This window comes from Oreochromis aureus, linkage group 8, assembly GCF_013358895.1.
Source record: "Oreochromis aureus strain Israel breed Guangdong linkage group 8, ZZ_aureus, whole genome shotgun sequence".
Lineage (NCBI taxonomy): Eukaryota > Metazoa > Chordata > Actinopteri > Cichliformes > Cichlidae > Oreochromis > Oreochromis aureus.
The window spans coordinates 17,777,850-17,796,449 of record NC_052949.1 but is presented as its reverse complement, the minus strand read 5'-3'; the positions used below and the strand labels follow the sequence as shown (position 1 = coordinate 17,796,449).

General features: G+C 37.4%; 1 protein-coding gene across 1 annotated transcript; it reads right to left on the bottom strand.

The window, feature by feature from the left end:
• Positions 1-6,748: 6,748 nt before the first annotated feature.
• On the bottom strand, positions 6,749-18,236 carry LOC116317820 (integrin alpha-M-like). The gene is made up of 30 exons (XM_039616602.1): positions 18,148-18,236; positions 17,612-17,714; positions 17,327-17,430; positions 16,900-16,970; positions 16,296-16,410; positions 15,545-15,672; positions 15,274-15,419; positions 14,780-14,930; positions 14,267-14,417; positions 13,802-13,875; positions 13,510-13,630; positions 13,150-13,289; positions 12,848-12,994; positions 12,548-12,760; positions 12,309-12,442; positions 11,486-11,628; positions 11,219-11,373; positions 10,961-11,086; positions 10,312-10,385; positions 9,695-9,836; positions 9,507-9,605; positions 9,324-9,403; positions 9,163-9,249; positions 9,002-9,068; positions 8,824-8,922; positions 8,625-8,705; positions 8,301-8,411; positions 8,055-8,168; positions 7,865-7,975; positions 6,749-7,654 (listed from the first exon to the last, which is right to left on the bottom strand). Exons 1-30 carry the CDS (start codon positions 18,182-18,184, stop codon positions 7,592-7,594), a joined length of 3,387 nt encoding a protein of 1,128 aa, XP_039472536.1. The 5' UTR covers positions 18,185-18,236; the 3' UTR covers positions 6,749-7,591.
• Positions 18,237-18,600: the final 364 nt, after the last annotated feature.

Below are 18,600 nucleotides of genomic sequence, written 5' to 3'. Positions count from 1 at the left end.
GCAAACTTTGAATGTGTAACTTAAGCCGGGTTTGGTGGCTTACCCAGTTTGAAACTTCCGATTCTTCTTTTGCCTCTGCCTGTTAGAGGTCACCACATCTGAAAGCTGTCCATACACAAGGCCTTGGAAACTGGCAAGCAAAGACTCACAGCCTTGGTCAGTCGTTTGAACAGGTATACCAGAGAGATAGAAGGAAGGAGAATAAACTAGCTGTACTCCAGTGAGCCATCCAAGGCAGGAGAACAATATGAGAGCCACGCCAAGGCTTGGGCAATACTGGAAGAGCATATGGGAGAAGGACGCAACCCAAAACAACAATGCTCAGTGGCTAGTGGATCTAAGAGTTGACCACAGAAACTTCCCTGAACAGGATCCAGCTACCATTACAGGGGCAGACAACCATAAAATGGTCTCAAATATGAAGAGTTGAACTCAACAAGCATCTGCAGCACAAATTAATCAGGTGTTAATGGATGAGAGACACCCAGAATGGTTAAATGATAGCCAAACAGACCTGATCCCCAAGGATCCCCAGAAGCTGAGCCAATACCTGCCTCAGTATAACATGAAAATTCCTATTAGGCATCATAGTGGCTAAGATGAATAGGCGCATTGCACTGTACATGAGTGGGGCTCAGAAAGGAATTGGCAGAAAAACCAGAGGGATGAAACACCAGCTACTGGTAGGCAGAGCAAGACTACAAAACCAGGCTGACTGACCTGTGCATCACCTAGATTGACTTAAAGAAAGCCTATGACTCAATGCCTCACACATGGACCCTGGAATGCCTTGAACTATAGAAGATCAACAGGAATGGAGGCTTGATCAGCCACATCCTACACATGGATGACATCAAGCTGAATATCAGGAGTGAATGAGACATTGATCCATACCAAAAGGATCTAGAGCAATGACATCGAAATGTCATTTTGATGGGAGAAGTGTATTCAGGTGGTAACAAAAAGGGGGGAGGTAGTCAGAACTGTGGAGATTACAATACCAGAAGGCAACATTGGAGACACTGAGGACAGTTCCAAGTACCTGTGAATCCCACAGGCAAATGGGAACCACAAAGAGTCCGCTAGGACCACCAAATAGAGAGCGTAAGGCAAGTCCTGAGGAGTCAACTGAATGGGAAGAACAAGATCTGGTAATCAACATCGAAGCCTTGCTGGTAATCAGAAAGTTCCTGATCATTCACCCCGAATCCAGCACCCTGAGACTGTATGGTAAGGAAAAAGGAAGGAGGCCAAGGACTAGTGAGTAGGGCTGGGTATCGATTTTGATTCTGATTCACAAGGTCCCGATTCGATTCGATCCCCAATTCAATTTTGACTCAGTCAGAAATATCATAATTCTGATCATTTATCAGTACATATCCATATTTTTACATCTATGTATAAAAACAAAGCTGACACTTGTGAGACTTCATCAGAGGTATAAGCATCACAGCAGATGCCTTTGTATCAAAGTAACTGAGGATAAAACACAGAAAAACATGAAGGAGATTTTCCTGTCCTGGCTTTTTATAGCAGATAACTGCCTTAGAAATATTCTGCAGTAGATCAAAAATGGAAGAAAACCACGAATCAACACCTGATTCTGCAGAATTGAAGCACATCAAAGTTACAGAGGTTTTATTAGAGACACAGTTAAGCATTTTGCCATTTGGCATAATTTAAAAAAGTTTAAATTTCTTTGGTATTGAACAGCAGAAATTAGGATTTCTTGTTGGAGGTCATTTTTGGAGAAAAAAAAAACAGCGGCCAACAGCACTGTAGACAACAGTAGAATGGTGCATAATCAGCAAGTGAATAATGCAGAAAACAGAGATTTGAGATGGGAAACTGGTCTTGAAGTACCCTGAGACTGAGAAAGAGCTGTGCAGGAAGTGTAATTTTATTGTGGTGGAAGAAAAACAGCCAAAGTAATAGGGAATTCATGACGATGTTCATCAAATGTGAAGCGTAGTTTTGATCCTCTTGTGCTGCTGGTTAAGTGAATTTTGGTCAGAGAGTGACAAAACCTGCAGCATCAGAATATGTGAAACGTCGACTTTTAGCACCGACTGCGTGTCTGCATACATGCTGTCAGGTGAACGATCCGTGCTTTGTGTTTACGTCTTTGTTCAGTTTACCTGCTCTCATTTGCTGTTTTAGCTGTTTGGCGGTTGTTAAAATAGTTTTGTGAGCGCCAGGATTTAATGAATTGATATTCCTTTATTCAAGCTAAAATTGATTTTAGCTTGATGACAAAGGTGTGCAGACAACTGAAAAGTTGGCTGACGTGTGTGCCGAACTGGGAAAAGTCATAGGAGTCGCTGGTGGGACTGCAGGAGCAAAGCTTTCATACTGTGGGGGGTATCCTGGTATCCTGGAGGTGGTAACTCTTGGTGTACCAGGTTTCTGGAGTCTTCAGTATGTCTTATTCTCCTCCGATAAACCGCCAGCAGATTGTTATCCCACAGTTTCAGTTTAGTTAAAGTTTTCTGTTTTTCTTTTAGTTATTTAACCTTTTTTAAATTGCTATCAGGCAGGGCATACATGGAACGCCATAACCAAGTGGCTGGCATAGGTAATCGAACACTTGGGGCAATGATCACCAAGCCGGGCGTGTGGCTCCAGTTCAGCCCAGGAACAAGATCTGAAATCTCTATCCAGAAGAGCACAGTCCTAGGGACAGAAAAGTTACTGTGCAGGACCCTCAAGATACTGCACAGGATACTCTGGTGGAGGGCTCAAGCTTGAAAGATAAAGACTGCCCACAGGGCAAGAGGGGAATTTTTTTATGTCCTCTTTCAAACCATCTGTCTGATATCACTTCCCAGGCTCCTCAACCCCCACTCACATCTTGCGTCAGGTGACCTCAGTAGTTCACAAGATAAGTTCTCACAAGATCTCACAGTATTACTACCAGAAGCCTCTGGATGGTAAAGACCCATGCATTTTTCACACCTTGGCTCATGCGATGACGCACATTATTAATAGTTGGTCAACGAACACCTAAAAACGAAACCGTACTAGGGTTTAAGTATGTGGGACTTGTCACATTTTGGTTTTGGGACTGTAGAAGCATCTTGAATTAGAGTTGAAACATCTTCAGCAAACATAAAGAAGTCCAGTTATCTATTTTTAAACTTCTAAGACTGCCATAATGTTGCTGACTGAGAATAGTACTGAAATCAAACTGAGCAATCACTTTTTGTGTTTGTATGCCTAATCCACTTCGGGAAAACATCTTAGTCCTCTGCACACCCAAGAAACCCATCTATCATCACCGTGATCTCAGAAAGCAATAATTTGTGTATTGTGAATATAATTTGAATTTCACTGCTGTTGAATCTGCTGAGAAGTACACAGATTCTTCTTGATTTTTACCGGAAGTGACCAGAATGGAGAGACAGCCATTCTCACTCCCAAGGTGTAATATAATAATGATTTGTCAAGTCTCACGGCGTTCCTGAGGAATGCGAAAGGTGACTGTCCGCATCTGGGAGAATAGTATATGAGGAAATAAAAACTTGAGGCAGCAGTTTTGACACAAAATTAGAGAGGCAAGGCTGACATGGTTTGGGCATGTGCAGAGAAGCATTGAGGTCAGATGGCCCAGGGTGTGAGTGGGCGGTAGTGGGCGCTAAGCTCGTCTGGGAAGGGATCTCAAAACTGATCTCCCAGACGCCTTAACGCCCACTCACACCCTGGGCCATCTGACCTCAGGAAATCACATGATAGGGTGGGGCTAGGTTTCACAATGAGCTCACCCGAAACCCAGGCTGATTGTGACCCACACCCGTTTTCACACCTTGGCTCATAACTTATGAACAACACTGTCATATGCAAAACTAGGGTGGCACTTGGGGTGGCAAGAAATCATTTTAAGGTGGCACTTGCCACCCCATGCCACCCTTCTAGATCTACCCCTGGCTGGAGATCGACAGACGGATTGGTGCTGCAGCTGCAGTGATGCAGACGCTGCACCGGTCCGTCGTGGTGAAGAGAGAGCTGAGCGTAAAAGCGAAGCTCTCAATTTACCAGTCAATCTACGTCTCTACCCTCAACTATGGTCATGAGCTGTGGGTAGTGACCGAAAGAATGAGATCGCGGATACAAGCAGCGGAAATGAGCTTCCTCCGAAGGGTGGCTGGCCTCTTCCTTAGAGATAGGGTGAGAAGTTCAGCTATCCGGAAAGGATAGAGTGGGAGAAGAGGGTTGCATTGACAATCCAACACAATGGGCAGCACATTGAACATATTTTATAATTGGTCAGAAACTTGTAAATAACTCATGAAAGAATAAAGTTACGTTGAAACCAAGCACACCATTGTTTTTCTTGTGACATTACCAATAAGTTTGATGTGTCACATGGCCCTCTTCCTATTGAAAAGACAAAAGTTGTATCCAAGATGGCCGACTTCTAACTGGCCACCATGGTCACCACCCATCTTAGGAGTTTGCCCCCTCACATATACTAATGTGCCACAAACAGGACTTTAATATCACCAACCATTCCCATTTTATTACGGTGTATCCATATAAATGGCCCACCCTGTATACTAAACTTTTGTCTCATCAAAGTAGCCACCTTTGGCAGATATAACAGCCGAACACACCAGTGGCATTCTTTCTACAACAGAAATCAAATATTCTTTAGAAAGTTTTTCCCATATCTGTTGCAGAAGTTCCCATAAATGTGTGGCACTTATAGGTTGCTTTGCTTTCACTCTTCTGTCCAATTCATCCCAAACCAGCTCTATGGGGTTCAAGTCTGGAGACTGTGCATGCCACTCCATGTTTCCAAGCTTACCATCTTGTTCTTTCTTTCTAAGGTAGTTCTGGCATAGCTTGGACTTATGTTTTGGGTCATTATTTTGCTGTAGGATGAACCCTTGACCAAGAAGGCAATACCAGAGGGTACTGCATGGTGCTGCAGAATGCTGTGGTAGCTGTTTTGATTCAGGGTGCCTTTCACTCTGTCCAAGTCACCAACCCTGAATCCAGCAAAACAGCCCAAGACCATCACACTTCCTCCTCCATGTTAGACAGTTGATGCCACACACTGTGGAACCATCCTATCGCCTACTCAAAGGCATACAGAGGTCCTGCATGATGAATCGAAGATTTCAAATTTTAATTCATCAGTCCATAATACCTTCTTCCCCTCTTCAGTAGTCCAGTGGTGGTGCTTCATTGCCCAGGCAAGCTTTTTTTTTGTCTTATTCTGATGTCTTAGCAATGGCTTTCTTGCTGCAACTCGTCCTGTCTAACCTACAGCTCGAAGTCTTCTCCTCACAGTTGAAACGGGACTTGCTTACTACGACCACTATTAAGCTGTGCTTGATGCTGTTGTCCTGTGAGCCACCCATCATGCAAGCTGTTAACTCTCAGAAACTTGTCCTCTGATTCAGTTGTGGCTTTGGGTCTGTCAGACCTCTTCCTATCAGAGTTTGCCCCATTTTCTGAGTGCTTTTGATGGTGAAGGAAACTATACTCACTGATACCTTAACTTTCTTTGCAATTTCTCTGTAGGAAAGACGTACATTTTTAAGTGTCATTATGCTCTGTCTCTCTTCCATTGTTAATTGCCTTTTTCTCGCCATTTTTGTAGCAACACACTACTTTCTGCAGTACAACACTGTTCAACTGATGCTCATGAGGATATAGTACCACAGTATGTTCCAACACTGCTTTAGGGTGCTGTTCTGCACCTCCATTGATGCAGAACAGCTTTAAATTGTTAACCCATTTTGTGTTCCCTAAAAAAGTATTGTATAATTCTGAAATGGATATTATTTTTCAGTTTTGGGTGACCTTTTTTTAACCTCCTGCAATTCACCACTTACCTTTGTACAGTTTCAAGCTATTCATTGGACACATCCAGCCTGCCATATAATATCCGGCCTGCAAGAGGATTTCATATGTCAGTTATTAATGGCCAGTCTATATGTTGGAGCTGAATTTTCAGCCCTCCTAAGAATCCATGCAGGCAGAGGTGGAACTTTATTTTGATGGGAATACCATGCGGCCAATCATTTCATCATGAAAGAAAGAAGGGGGGCAGTTTTCCGAAGACAGAAGGTGTAGTTTTTTTTTGGGTTTTTTTTGTTTTGTTTTTTTACTGTTGTTGTTTTCCCAAAAATAAACTCTGGCAATAAGGCCTAATTTCTGATATTCAGTGTTGAAGTAATTTCAACTTTCACAACTTATGCCAAATTGCAAAACTCTTAGCTATGTCTCTAAAAAAAAACACTCTGTAACTTTGTTACAGAGTTCTAAACAATAATTGTCTACTATAGAAATTTCTGTTTTCTTTTTTTCACAATTTAAGTCCAAAGAGTTGTGCTAACAGAATTCTTTCTTTGTCACAACAGTCACAAAAACCGTTAAATATGTAACTTCTATACACTGACTGAAAGGGGAGTTTCACTGGCCCGCAATGTAAAATGAGTTTGGCATTCCTGCTTCAAAAGGACTCATCAAACAGTCATGTCTGTCCCATCTGTAACAACTGAAAATAAAATAAATAATAACAACAAAGTTTGATCAAATGGACCAATACGGCAATGCCATGATGATCCATTTGGCAAAATAAATCCATTTGGTATCCTTGTTGGTCTTCAGACAACAATTCTGACGGCTTAAGAACCAAATGGGACAGAAAAGAAAAAAAAAAAAAAAAAAAAAAAAAAAAAAGGACTCATCAAGAGTGCATTAATTTGTATAATGATGACACAAACTCATTAGCCAAGAATATGTTTATTACACTATACTTTTGTTTTTCTTATTAAAAATGTGTTAATGAGTCATATGGAATCAGTAATTAAATATTATGTTTACATACAGCAAATGACATAACACTTAACATTGATGTAGGAAATACCTTTTCATATAGCACTCACAAGACAAAGCTGAAAAATCTTGTAATTTATTTCTGAATAAAGCAAGTCACATTTGTCAAGGTTTTATAACCAAGCTAAGTATTTGAATATATCCACCGAATATCATATATTTTACAATACATGATGGCATGAAAGTTGTTTTCACCGAGCAAAAAAATTCTAAACAATAATTGTGAAATGTTTGCAGAAATTTAAACTCACACAAGTTACACTGTAGAAGAGCAATATGATTCCTAAAAAATATACAGCCACTTTGAAAAGATCGACCACAGGATTGGATCAAAATCCCTCTATTCTTCACCAGTAGTTCACTAAATTTAGTCTTTTCCATTTTATTTTAGAGTCGGAACTATATATACTTATGATGCTTTGCCTTGAGGTGAATGTGTGACATATAAGCAGTTATCGACAATTATGTTTTTCTGCTCAGACATCTTAATTTGGAGTTTTTTCTTATATTAAGATGAATGTGTATGATCCCGCAAAAGACTATAAAGCACTTCTGAAGGTACTTTGTAAAAAATAAACTTTCTTTGACATTTTAGGTTTATATTGTTACCCAACTTTTAGGGTCATGACCACCAGGTAGGAACCTATGTTATAGGTAATAGTGAATGAGTGAGTGAAGGAATGATTTCAGACACAACAAGCTGTTTCACCCCTTTTTTGGTAATTCTGCTGGGGATGCATCTGCATTAGCTGCTGTCTTTTACATTTTCAGTTATCATCTGTTTAAATTTACTCTTGAAAAATCCAGCCTAGGAATGCAAGGAAAAAACAAAACATTTAAAAATGCAGCAACTGTGCAATGGAGTTGCAATAAAAACGGAAAATAAATAATATAATACAATAATAATATAATAAAAAGTTAGTAACTAAAGATAATAAGCTTTGAAACAGTTTCTTTAACTCTTTTAAACATTTTTAAAATTGTGACATTGACTGAAAAAAAAAGGAAACTATCTCACCTTATACAGGCCAACAGTAAGTAAAGCCAGAAAGGCCAAACCTCCCAGGGATCCTCCAATGATCTCTTTGGTAAAATTTGGCTCTGGATACACTTCTACTTCTGCCTCTATCTGAACGATGAGGTGACAGAATGTGGATGACTTTCCAGCTCTTGTATAACTGAAACAAGAGGGAGTATTGTGTACTCACCTTGTATACAGGAGGATTACTGTTGGACCCTGTTGAAAAGTAGATGTACTGGGTTTCATCATACTCCAGACTGGCTGTGCTGGTCAAGAGAAATTTGGCAGATTGAAGTCTAATCTTTAAAAAAAACAAAAAAAACAAAGACTGCGTTAAGACTAAATGTCTAAACATTTAATGAAGTTCAAGTACAAGTACATAGCAACAGTTATAATTTTTTTTAAAAATTACCACAAATTACCCTTTAATTACCTGCTCTATCCATCCTGAACTGAGGTTGGCAGAGATTTTGTACATCCTACTCTGCAGCCTTGCTGTGAATGTGTTGCACTTGAACACTCTGCACCTGGCTACAGAGCAGTCCTGTGGGTGGTTTAAATGGAGTGCACATGCTCTAATCCAGTGTAATGTGATATATTCAGTTCAATCCAGTTTTATTTATATAGTACCAAATCACAACAACAGTTGCTTCAAGATGCTTTACATTGTTAGATAAAGATCAGTGTAGTGTGCAATGTGTTTTTAACTCTACAATTAGTCTGATTTTCAGCAGCTAAAGTGCAGAGGGCTACTTACCACCACTTTATCCTTTTGTATCTTTGGAACAAAATCTGTGACACCTGGTTCTTCATCATTTCCACTCTGGCAGTCTGAAATCTGCAGTACATTTGATTTATGTATGCTTGTTTTTGCCATGATTTCCCCACACCATACATACCTACACAAGAAGCCATTTTGGAGTCAGCAGCAAAAACCTCTGACATATATATATTACCTGTAGGCTGCTCAAATCCACCCAAATGTCTTTTTCACCAAGTTTCACTGGAACCCTGATCACCACAGTGAAATTAAGCGCTCTGATGTCATTTGTAACCTAAACAAGAAAAGAAAAGGACAACCAATCATTACGTTCATTCTAAATCAAGGAACTTAAACAAAAAGTTATTTCATACCTTGATTGACTGTTGAACTGGTTTCTGAAATGTCATCCCAAATGTGAAATTGTTGTAGCTAAGGGAGCTAAAAAGAATATATTAAAGATTAAATAAATACTAGACAACATTTGTTAAGTTCTAACTGACTTTTTTTTATTTTTAAACAGAACAGCACACACCTTTCAAATGTCATGAAAATGCTGTATTTCACATCAATCCATTGCTTTTTGTAGAGTTCACTTGTTGGGGCATGCTCCTGATTTCCACTGAAAGAGAGAAGTGAAAACATTTGTACGGTATCTATGCTTAAATGAATGTACTTGTACCAAAGGAACAGTACCTGGTGATATCTGCAGTGACAAAAATCTTTCTCTCAAGTTGACAGTTGGTTTTAATCTCATAGGAGACAATGAAGGAAGCCTTAATTGATTGAGAGAGATAAGAGTGCTTTGTATTTAAAACTCTCACTAAAAGTGAGAAAAGATGTTCTACATTAAAAAAAAAAAACATATAAAAAATAAACCTTAGTTTTGCTCTTGAAAATTGGCTTGTCAATAGTGCAGTCTGTCCTTCCTTGTGATAAACCATCTTCACTGTCCAAGGAGTTGCACTCAATTCTTCCCTTTGTTAGAAAACAAAATGACTGCTGGATGGATTGTAAGAGCAGCAGATCAGTGATGAACTGATACAGACTCGATCCTGATGCCTTACCTGCTGACTCGTGAACTTCCTGTAGGAGAGTCCAGCTGGGTATGTGAGAATAACACGACTGTTGTAGGAGTTTTCTCCTCTGTTCTCCACTGTGACTGTGACATTCAAAAGCTCATCAATACCCACTTTAACCTCTGAGGATCTGGTAGAGTTTGAATGAGGATGAGACGAAAGGGGGAAAAAAATAAGACTGCTGCAACACAAAAATTATTGAAGTGTCATTCTATTCAGCTTTGAGCCTAATGCTAACATGCTATTTTAAGATTTGTTTTCAGACTATTTGTCTTTATTCAGTAGCTTAAAAATGAAGAGACAGAAAAGAGAGAGCAGAGGAAGACAAGCATCAAAGGGCCATGGGTGCAATGTGGTAATGTATTTTTACTATTCTAATTTATTGAGTTGTGCTAAAATTTGCTGACGCAAAGAACCATTGAGGCTGTCATCAGTTTTTCTGGTTTTATTAATGGTATGTTATGGAAATTGGGGAGGGGGCCGGGAGAGTTAAAAGTTTAACAAAGCACTTAAACTGAGGGGACATAAATTGGTGCAAAAGGGGATATTAAGGAGACATTCTGGTGATCTATTTATGTAGGACGATTCTCAGCAGATCAACTCACCTGGTGAAGTTGAAATCCACTTTCAGGTTATCAACACATTTGTTGTCAGTGCTGCAGTTAATCTCAAACCCCAACTGTGAAAGATGACATGATGTAAAAAGCATATACTAAATATAATATTTACCGGCGATATAAAACATTGTTTAGGTGAATCAAATGTCAATGTTTTCATATTTATATTTTGAGGAAATCCTCATTCAGGATGGAACTTCCCACAGTAGTACATGGCTCTTTCTTGCTAGGTGTTGAGCAAACCCAGACCTTTGGCTTAGCTCCCAGCTTGTCCCATTCGTGAGGAAAGTGGACTAGCAGCTACATCCAGCCATGGGAGGGTCAAATCCTTACTGGCTATGGTGCCAGTAATGTGCGTATAGTGACTATGAAATTGAAAAAGCCGCTCTCTGATCTGATACAAAATACACATTCTTTCATTTTCTTTCTTACTTTTTGAGTCAAGTGGAGACATTTATCACATCCTTTAGCAAGCACCAGCTAAGAGGTGTCCTCTTCAACACGACTGACATGTGAAGGAACCGCGTCACCCCTTGCCACCAAAAGGTAAGGACAAAACTAAAGTTGTTTTCATTAAGACGAGGCTCAGTTTTTTAGACTTATGTTTTTGTTAGTTTGTTTTTTAAAGTTCACTTACTGGATACATTGTTGTTGTTTGAGCTTGCTGGGAAAGACTTGGTCTGAGATTTGTGTTGGAGGGCAACCCATAAAACAAAAATTCAAGATCATTGGAAAGTTCATTAAGAGCATCTTCTGGACAGGCCTGCAAGAAGGGAGCAGTGTTAAGTTTAGATTCAGATTTGGAGGAGTCTTAAAAATAAAATTCATTAAACAAAATCTTTTGTTTGATTAATTGGTCAAAGTATTTTTATCTGATATTGTTGTTGGGCTTTACCTCAATAAGAAATTTTACAGTTGAACACTTTTTTCTTCTTAAGTCAATAATAACTGATCCGGACTCCTCTTGTTGTTTCCCACTGATGTAAGCTCGGTTTTTTGGAGGTTTGCGAGTGGCATCCAGCGTTAAAGTATAATTAATCCTCGCTTGAGCTGGAATAAATGAGTGTTTGATTTCAATGCTGCAAATGTACATAAATAAATAAAAAGTTAAATTGCTGGGCAGTGGCTTTGTAGTTCAGAAAAACCAAGGAGAATGATGAACCTGTGTTGACTGTAGATTTTGTACTCATAGTAAAGCAGATTTCAGCTGTGTTCTCCAATGGTTTTGAGCAGTCTACATTCTGAGTAGGGATTTGGATTGGGCTGAATGACACCTCAGCTTCAACCATTACTATGGGTCTTGATCTGGAAAGTAGGAAAACAAATGAGAACAAGATCTGGCTCTTTAAATAGTACCAAACTAAAAGCTGCCCTTCAATTTTGGTGTTCTACCGTGAATTAGCATCAGTCAAATATTTGCTTTACCAATATTTCAAAGTTTCGGAACATTACCACTTTTTTAAGATTACCACTCTTATGTTCCAGTGGTGCAACTTCATCGTGTTAATAGCCTCACTAAATAAGAACGATTTGAACATTATGGTCTTCTGAACTACGTGCCGTTTTATGACATCTTCTGCTTTCAGGTAATGTATGCATTTGTTCATGTTTGTTAGTAAAAGGCTACTGTTATGCATTTCATATTTCATTTTGAGATTTGAATGAAACCTGCAGGAGTTGTGCTTAATCAGCCACATTTATTGCGCCTTTAATCAGCAGAGCACTTCTTATCTTGTGGTAAGCCAATTCCAAAAATTCCAATGAGCTGTGAGGATTTTAAAACAAACTTTAGTATAATGTGATAGCTGTATGCTATTAAAATTTAATAATCCCTTATCATGAAAAACCTGATCATTTCTGACCAACTTAATATGCGCTCTTCTTATAATATTGAGCATATAAACTGACCTGAACTTTATACAATTAGTGTATTTATTACGGCGGACCATCAACAATAGTGCATGACTGGAGTATCTTGGACTTACCTCAGTAAGACAACTGTGCCCTTTGAACCCACCGCTAAATCAATAAGTTCATCACCACTCTGGTCAAAAGATGACTGACTGATTGACAGGCCAAAGAACTTCAGTCCTGACTCGACCTCAGAGCCAGTAATTCTCTGCATACATGGAAATATTTTAATTAAGCTGCAGATTGTTTAGATATTGGATTTGCGTGGTAGATGATTTCAGTCATCTTTTGTGAGTTCTTTGATGCTGTGCACCTGTGAGTAAGTAGGAATGATTCTTCCTCCTCCTTCACCATTAAATATGTAGATGCTGCCTTCACCATTATTCTCCAAAGGTGCTCCAACTGCCAAATCCCTGAATCCATCTGAGTTTAGATCAGGCAGAACAGCAAGAGAAGAGCCGAACCTTCCTTTGACAGCTGCATGTCCTCTTAGTACTAACGGATCATCAAAATTACAATCCACAAACTGAAAGCAGGAGAGTTTTTTATGGTCATTAAAAAGTAGACAAATAAACTGATTAATTCCATGGCAGTAGTTTCATATGCAATTTACCAAACCAGTTAGGCTGCAAACATAAACTCTTCCCTCTCTATCAGGCTCCATGTACATTGGGGCTGATATGAAGATTAGATCAGTGATGTCATCATTATTTATGTCCATGGCACACACCTCTGCCCCGAAATATTCACCAGTCTGATACTGTGTAAGGAACACATTATTAATGAAATGATTCATGTTTTTTTTTAAACAACAGCTTTTGTTTTAGGAAATAATTTATGTGTAATTTACAAGGTAATTCAGATCTGTCTACAATTTTCAGAGAACATTCAGATATGTCTAGGTTTGATACATACCTGTGATGAAAAGGGCTCAATCTTTTGGTTTTCAAAGCTTTGTCTGTTAACAGCGACCACAACTCCTCTGTGTTTATATCTTGGAGCACCAACAATTGTCAGTGTGCCATTTCTGGTTATAGCAATTGCCATGGAGTAACCTAGAATTTAGGTAGTCAAAAGGGAAGACTCTTTATTGTGCCTTTTTCCATTTTGCAAACTGATACATGTGTTTTGGTCAATTAATTGCAGTAGAGCTGTATATATATATATATATATATATATATATATATATATATATATATATATATATATATATATATATATATATACACACATTTATGCAAAGACACATATATGAATTCAATTGTTAAAAACTACCAAGATAACTGTCAGGCTCCAAAGACACATCCTCATATGTTTTCAGCTTCTGGCCTCCTGTTGTGTATTGCACGTAGCCTCCCTTCCACTGGTTTGCACCAACAATAGACATCTGAATTCCCTACAGTGCAGACAGAAAATATATTTAAAATACAATTTACTTTGCATTTAAAATCTGGATGGTGTTCAGTTGTATAACTGTCTGTTTGCCTTTAAGTCACAAAATGTGGCGCACAGGAATCTCTCTTTCTATGACTAGACTGCCTGATGAGTTTCAGGTAGTTTTAATTACCTCAGGCACATAAACTGCACTGAATCCCTCTTGAGACATTTCCATTTTCAGTGACTCTCCACTGCTTTGAGATCCTGTAACATAAAAAACAAGATGATAAAACACATAAAACAAATTTCACTTTGCAAATTTTGTAAATACAAATTCATTATGCTTCAAGCAAGTTTCAAATGATTTTTTTTTTGCTATTTATTATAAACAGAAAAATAAACTAGAAGGTAAAGAAGAGACACAATACAACATTATAAGTTAATTCTTTCATTTCTTTCATTAAGTTTGAAATAGCAATTAGTGTTCAGTTTCAATAATGTATAGTGATGAGATATTTTGCCATGACACAATAAAGTAATATAGTAAATAAAAAGGTTAATACAATGTATTTACAATGTATGTCATTTTAGTCAATAGGTTGGATAACAAACCAATAAAGGAAACAAAGCTCTAGCAATAAATGTATGTTTGTACCTTCAATGGAGAAAATTTTGTCCCGCAGATTCTGTCTTATTATTTCAAGTGCGTTGAAGTTCTTCACTTGAAACACGTATTTGTCTGAAGGAGATGATGCAATGGTGTGCAGTTCTCGTTTTGCTTCAGTTTTAGTAAATGCATTTCCCACCTAGGGTTGTTGGGAAATTATGTTTGCATTGTCATGCTATGCAAAATGATTTGGTCCCTTTAATAAAATGCAGTCATAAACCTAAGGTTTTCACCCCTATTATAATATTTTATTTACAGACAGGAATTATACGTTATTTGTTAAAAATATGTTTGAGTTTTGATACTACACATGATTACATGCTCACTATAATTAAATACAGCGGTGCTGAGGTACATAATGCATTGGAAACCCCCTGCTTACGCAATAATTTTATCTGGTATTAACAGCACAAAAACAGTGCACTAAAACCTTCATTGAATTGGTTTCGATGGTCAAGCAACTTTACACATTCTGCAAGCTTAAATAATGGAAGTACTTACCCCAATAGCAAATCGAACAATGCTTTTACTCTCTGCTAGCTGTACTGCACTGTGCAGATAATTTCGATCATGGGATTGCCCATCAGTAATTACTATCAAGACCTTCTTCACATTTGGTCTGGAACCTCTTTGTGGTATGAAAACTTTTTCCCTGTTAAATTAAAAAAAAAAAATCTAATGTCAAAATATCTTGAGAATTACTGAGTATTATTTTAGCATGCATCTTTCTTTTTCATATTACCTTTCAATGTAGAGGGATTTTTGTACTTAGTAAATTTCTTTATTGGAGGTATTTCTTTTTTTTCAAAATTAGCTTTGCAAGTATTTGAATTCAGCTTTTCTTGGGGCCATCTCACAATTAGTAGAATACCTCCAAACACAATTCTTTCATTGTCTCTTTCAAAAAGCTTGAACACAGAAATTACTGTATGGACCACAGTGTGGTCAGATTTACAGAATTAGGGAATAAATAATAATATACTTGCATCCCTTACACAACATGTTTGATGGCCTTCGCTGTGTAAGTAGTTCCTCCTAGTTTACTAATTTCTTTGATTGTAGTCTCCAGTGATCTAGATGACGAAAATCTTGTGCAGTAAAAATGAACCTGTGGTGAAGTAGAGAACTGGGAAACAGAAAACTAAAAAGGAAGGGAGAAAAAATATTTAAAACATATAAAAAAGCCATGTTTTGTGGAGTTAAATGGAAGTAATAATGAAACTATTTTATGTGTGTGCTAGTATTTAATGGATTACAGCACCTCACCTGTGCATCAATTGAAAGCAATGACTGGATTAGATCTTTCACAAACTTCTTCATTGTTTGAAAATCTCTAGAAGACACACTGATTGAACCATCCAACAAAAAGGCAATGTCTGCTTGGGGCGGGCACGCTTTCAAAGAGATAGATTCAAAATGAAATTCATTTTTAATGGGTTAATAGATGTTTTAATGGTTTCATTTAAATTGGTTTAACGGCCATTTAATGTAAATGTTTGACAGTACAACATTAATTTAAAATACTTTCAGTTATTGTTTGCTATCTGGGAATATACAAAACATAAAGTCACAACACAGTTGTGCTGAGATTTAGAGATTACACTATACTATCGAATTATTCCCCAGAACTTTAAAACATTATGCAAACCTGTTGCCTCAAAAAAACTAAGTAATGCTTACTTAAAGAAGCTTTACTTATAGAATAGAATAGAATAAAATAGCCCTTTACTGTCATTGTACATGTATAAGCCCAACTCTTCAGTTGTAAGTGAAAAAAAAAGTAAAGACATCAGGAATAAATAGCAAACGGAAGAGATATACAGTCTAGAGGAATATATACAAACTAGAGGAATATGTACCAAATATTAGAAAGGCACAAACATAGAAGATTTTGACACTATGCAAATATAAATAAATAAAATATATATAATATAAATAAAATGCAAGTGTTTTTGTTTTTTTTAGGCAGGATTTTAATGGTTTGGGGTATATTTTTCCAAGCTCCATGTACTGTTACCTTGAATAAAATCAGGTCTGGATGTTCCAAATGTACTAGAGTGATCCATCTCAAAGCACACACCGTTGTACATGGTGATACTTTTGCAGTCGTTTGGAATGGTTGGACCACACACCTGAGAGGAGACAAAGTCAAGTTGTGATTAATACACTGGGTTGATTATTTCCATTTCCCTTAAGCAATAGTTTGCTCCACATAAAATCAACCAAATCTTAAAAAAAAAAAAAAAAAAAAAATCCCACATGAGCACTCAGAATATACTTAGTCCCCCCCCCAGTATTTTAGAGCCTTGTAACTTCCTTTTAGGGTGGAGAAACACAGTCAGTTTTTCATACAGCTTAAATGGTAAAAACCTGAATTTCAAAGAAAAGGCCTTTAGGCCCAGTTTTATTAATTTTTATTCGTTTTAGCGTATAAAGGTAACATTTTGCATGGCTTGATTAAATATTCTGAGGTTATTGTAACCCAACCCATCCCCACCAAAAAAATACTAAGAGCATGCCACAAATTTATGATGTATTTTCTAACTATAAGAAGACATTTGTGACACAGAGGACATTTCATCCTCTGTGGTTTTAACAAAGCACTGGTAATGTCAACTCACCACAGTGTTTTGTGCTGTGGGATCACTTTTCATTGTTAAACCAAGCGACATGTTGACTGCAAAACCTGGTGCTGTAATGAAAGTATTTTATATTTGTTATAACACTCATAAAAAAAAAACTTTTGAAAATTCCAAAGTACTACAATTAAAGAACACTTCCTTTTTGACATGACAGCTATAACAACTGAAAAATTAAAAAGAATAATCTTAATAATTAGCTTTTCTTTGCTTGGTGTACTTCATCAGTAATATCCTTTTAGACTACATTACTGTTACATACTAAGATATTTTTTGGGGAAATCTACTCAAACTATGATTTGATTCAACCAATTCACCAGTGAATTGGTTAAATCAAATCATAGTTTGAGTGCTAGGATGTGGAAAGTCCAAGTTTTAGGACATCCTGTCAAGACAAACAGTTACCTACCTTCAAATTCAATGTTTTGGCAGTTTTGGGAGGAGGTGGTGCACTTATATATTTTCCCTCTTTCATTTTGTGAATACTGTTCAAGTGGTGCACTGACGAGCAAACTAAGGAAATAAATAACATAATAATGAGAATGATGTAAGTCTAGAGAGCAATAAACTCAGAAATATTGTATGCTTGTTTAATTATTTCTGTTGGCCATAACAGAGATGTTTGTTCCAAAAGTACTAAATACATAGCAGTTGCAAATCCACATTAAACATAATAATCCTTGTTCTGTCTTACTCTGATTGTCTTTGGACCACTTGGTAGCCAAAGCCAGCAGCAGCACTCCTCAGGGTCTTCCAAGCCACAGGATCAATGTTGAAACAAAGTGCAGCATTTAACACTGAGAATTAAAGAAGAAATGTCTCATGTAATGGACGATTATGTAGTTATAGCACATCTATATATAAGGTATACAAAAAAATGCATACACTATGTGTCACTGTTTTTTTTTACTTCAATGGGTCTTGTTTATTTAATTTTTTATTAAAACTAAGGAGCAACAAAGTCATGAATTTTGAAGCTCTGAACATAGTGAATGGGAGCAATTATTCACTTATAAACAAGCATACAAACATTTTCTTTCCTGAAGAACTGAAAAAAAAAACCACAAATAAAAAAAAAAACAGTTGAATGTGGAATTCCATTTGCTTATAGATTTTATTTAATGGAAACACAGCTTGCAGATTTAGTCAAAATGTCAATTGTATTTTCACTATTTGCAGACGATTATTAGAGAATAAAAGACTAAATCAAAAGGCACAAACCTGTCTTACCTGACAATAAAGTTGTAACACTTATTGCCCATTCCATTGTGTTACTCCCATGAAAAATAAACGACAGATGAGTGAAGTACTACTTCTGCTGAAAGCATCAGAGGAGTTGAAACCAAAAATGCAGAAATTATAGGGCGACTGATCAAAGCTAGGAGAGTCATTAGGAGGAAGTCTTATGTAGGAGGAGTTACAATGTTGACAGCACTGTGTTTGATAAGACACACTAGACTGTGGTGGTGTTGCTTAATTTTGATCAAGTTCTTTAAGCATCTAATTTTTCAGTAAACAACAATAATCCTTAAACTAGCCATTCTGTTTATTATATTAGTTTCTGGGCTCCCTGTTCCCTTCAACAGGAGTTCAGGAGAACTGGCAAGTTTGTCTGGTCGTGGTGGGTTACCCAGCTGTTAAGCTCAGGTTTTTCTTACAGCTAGTGTCTGTTAAATGCCTCAT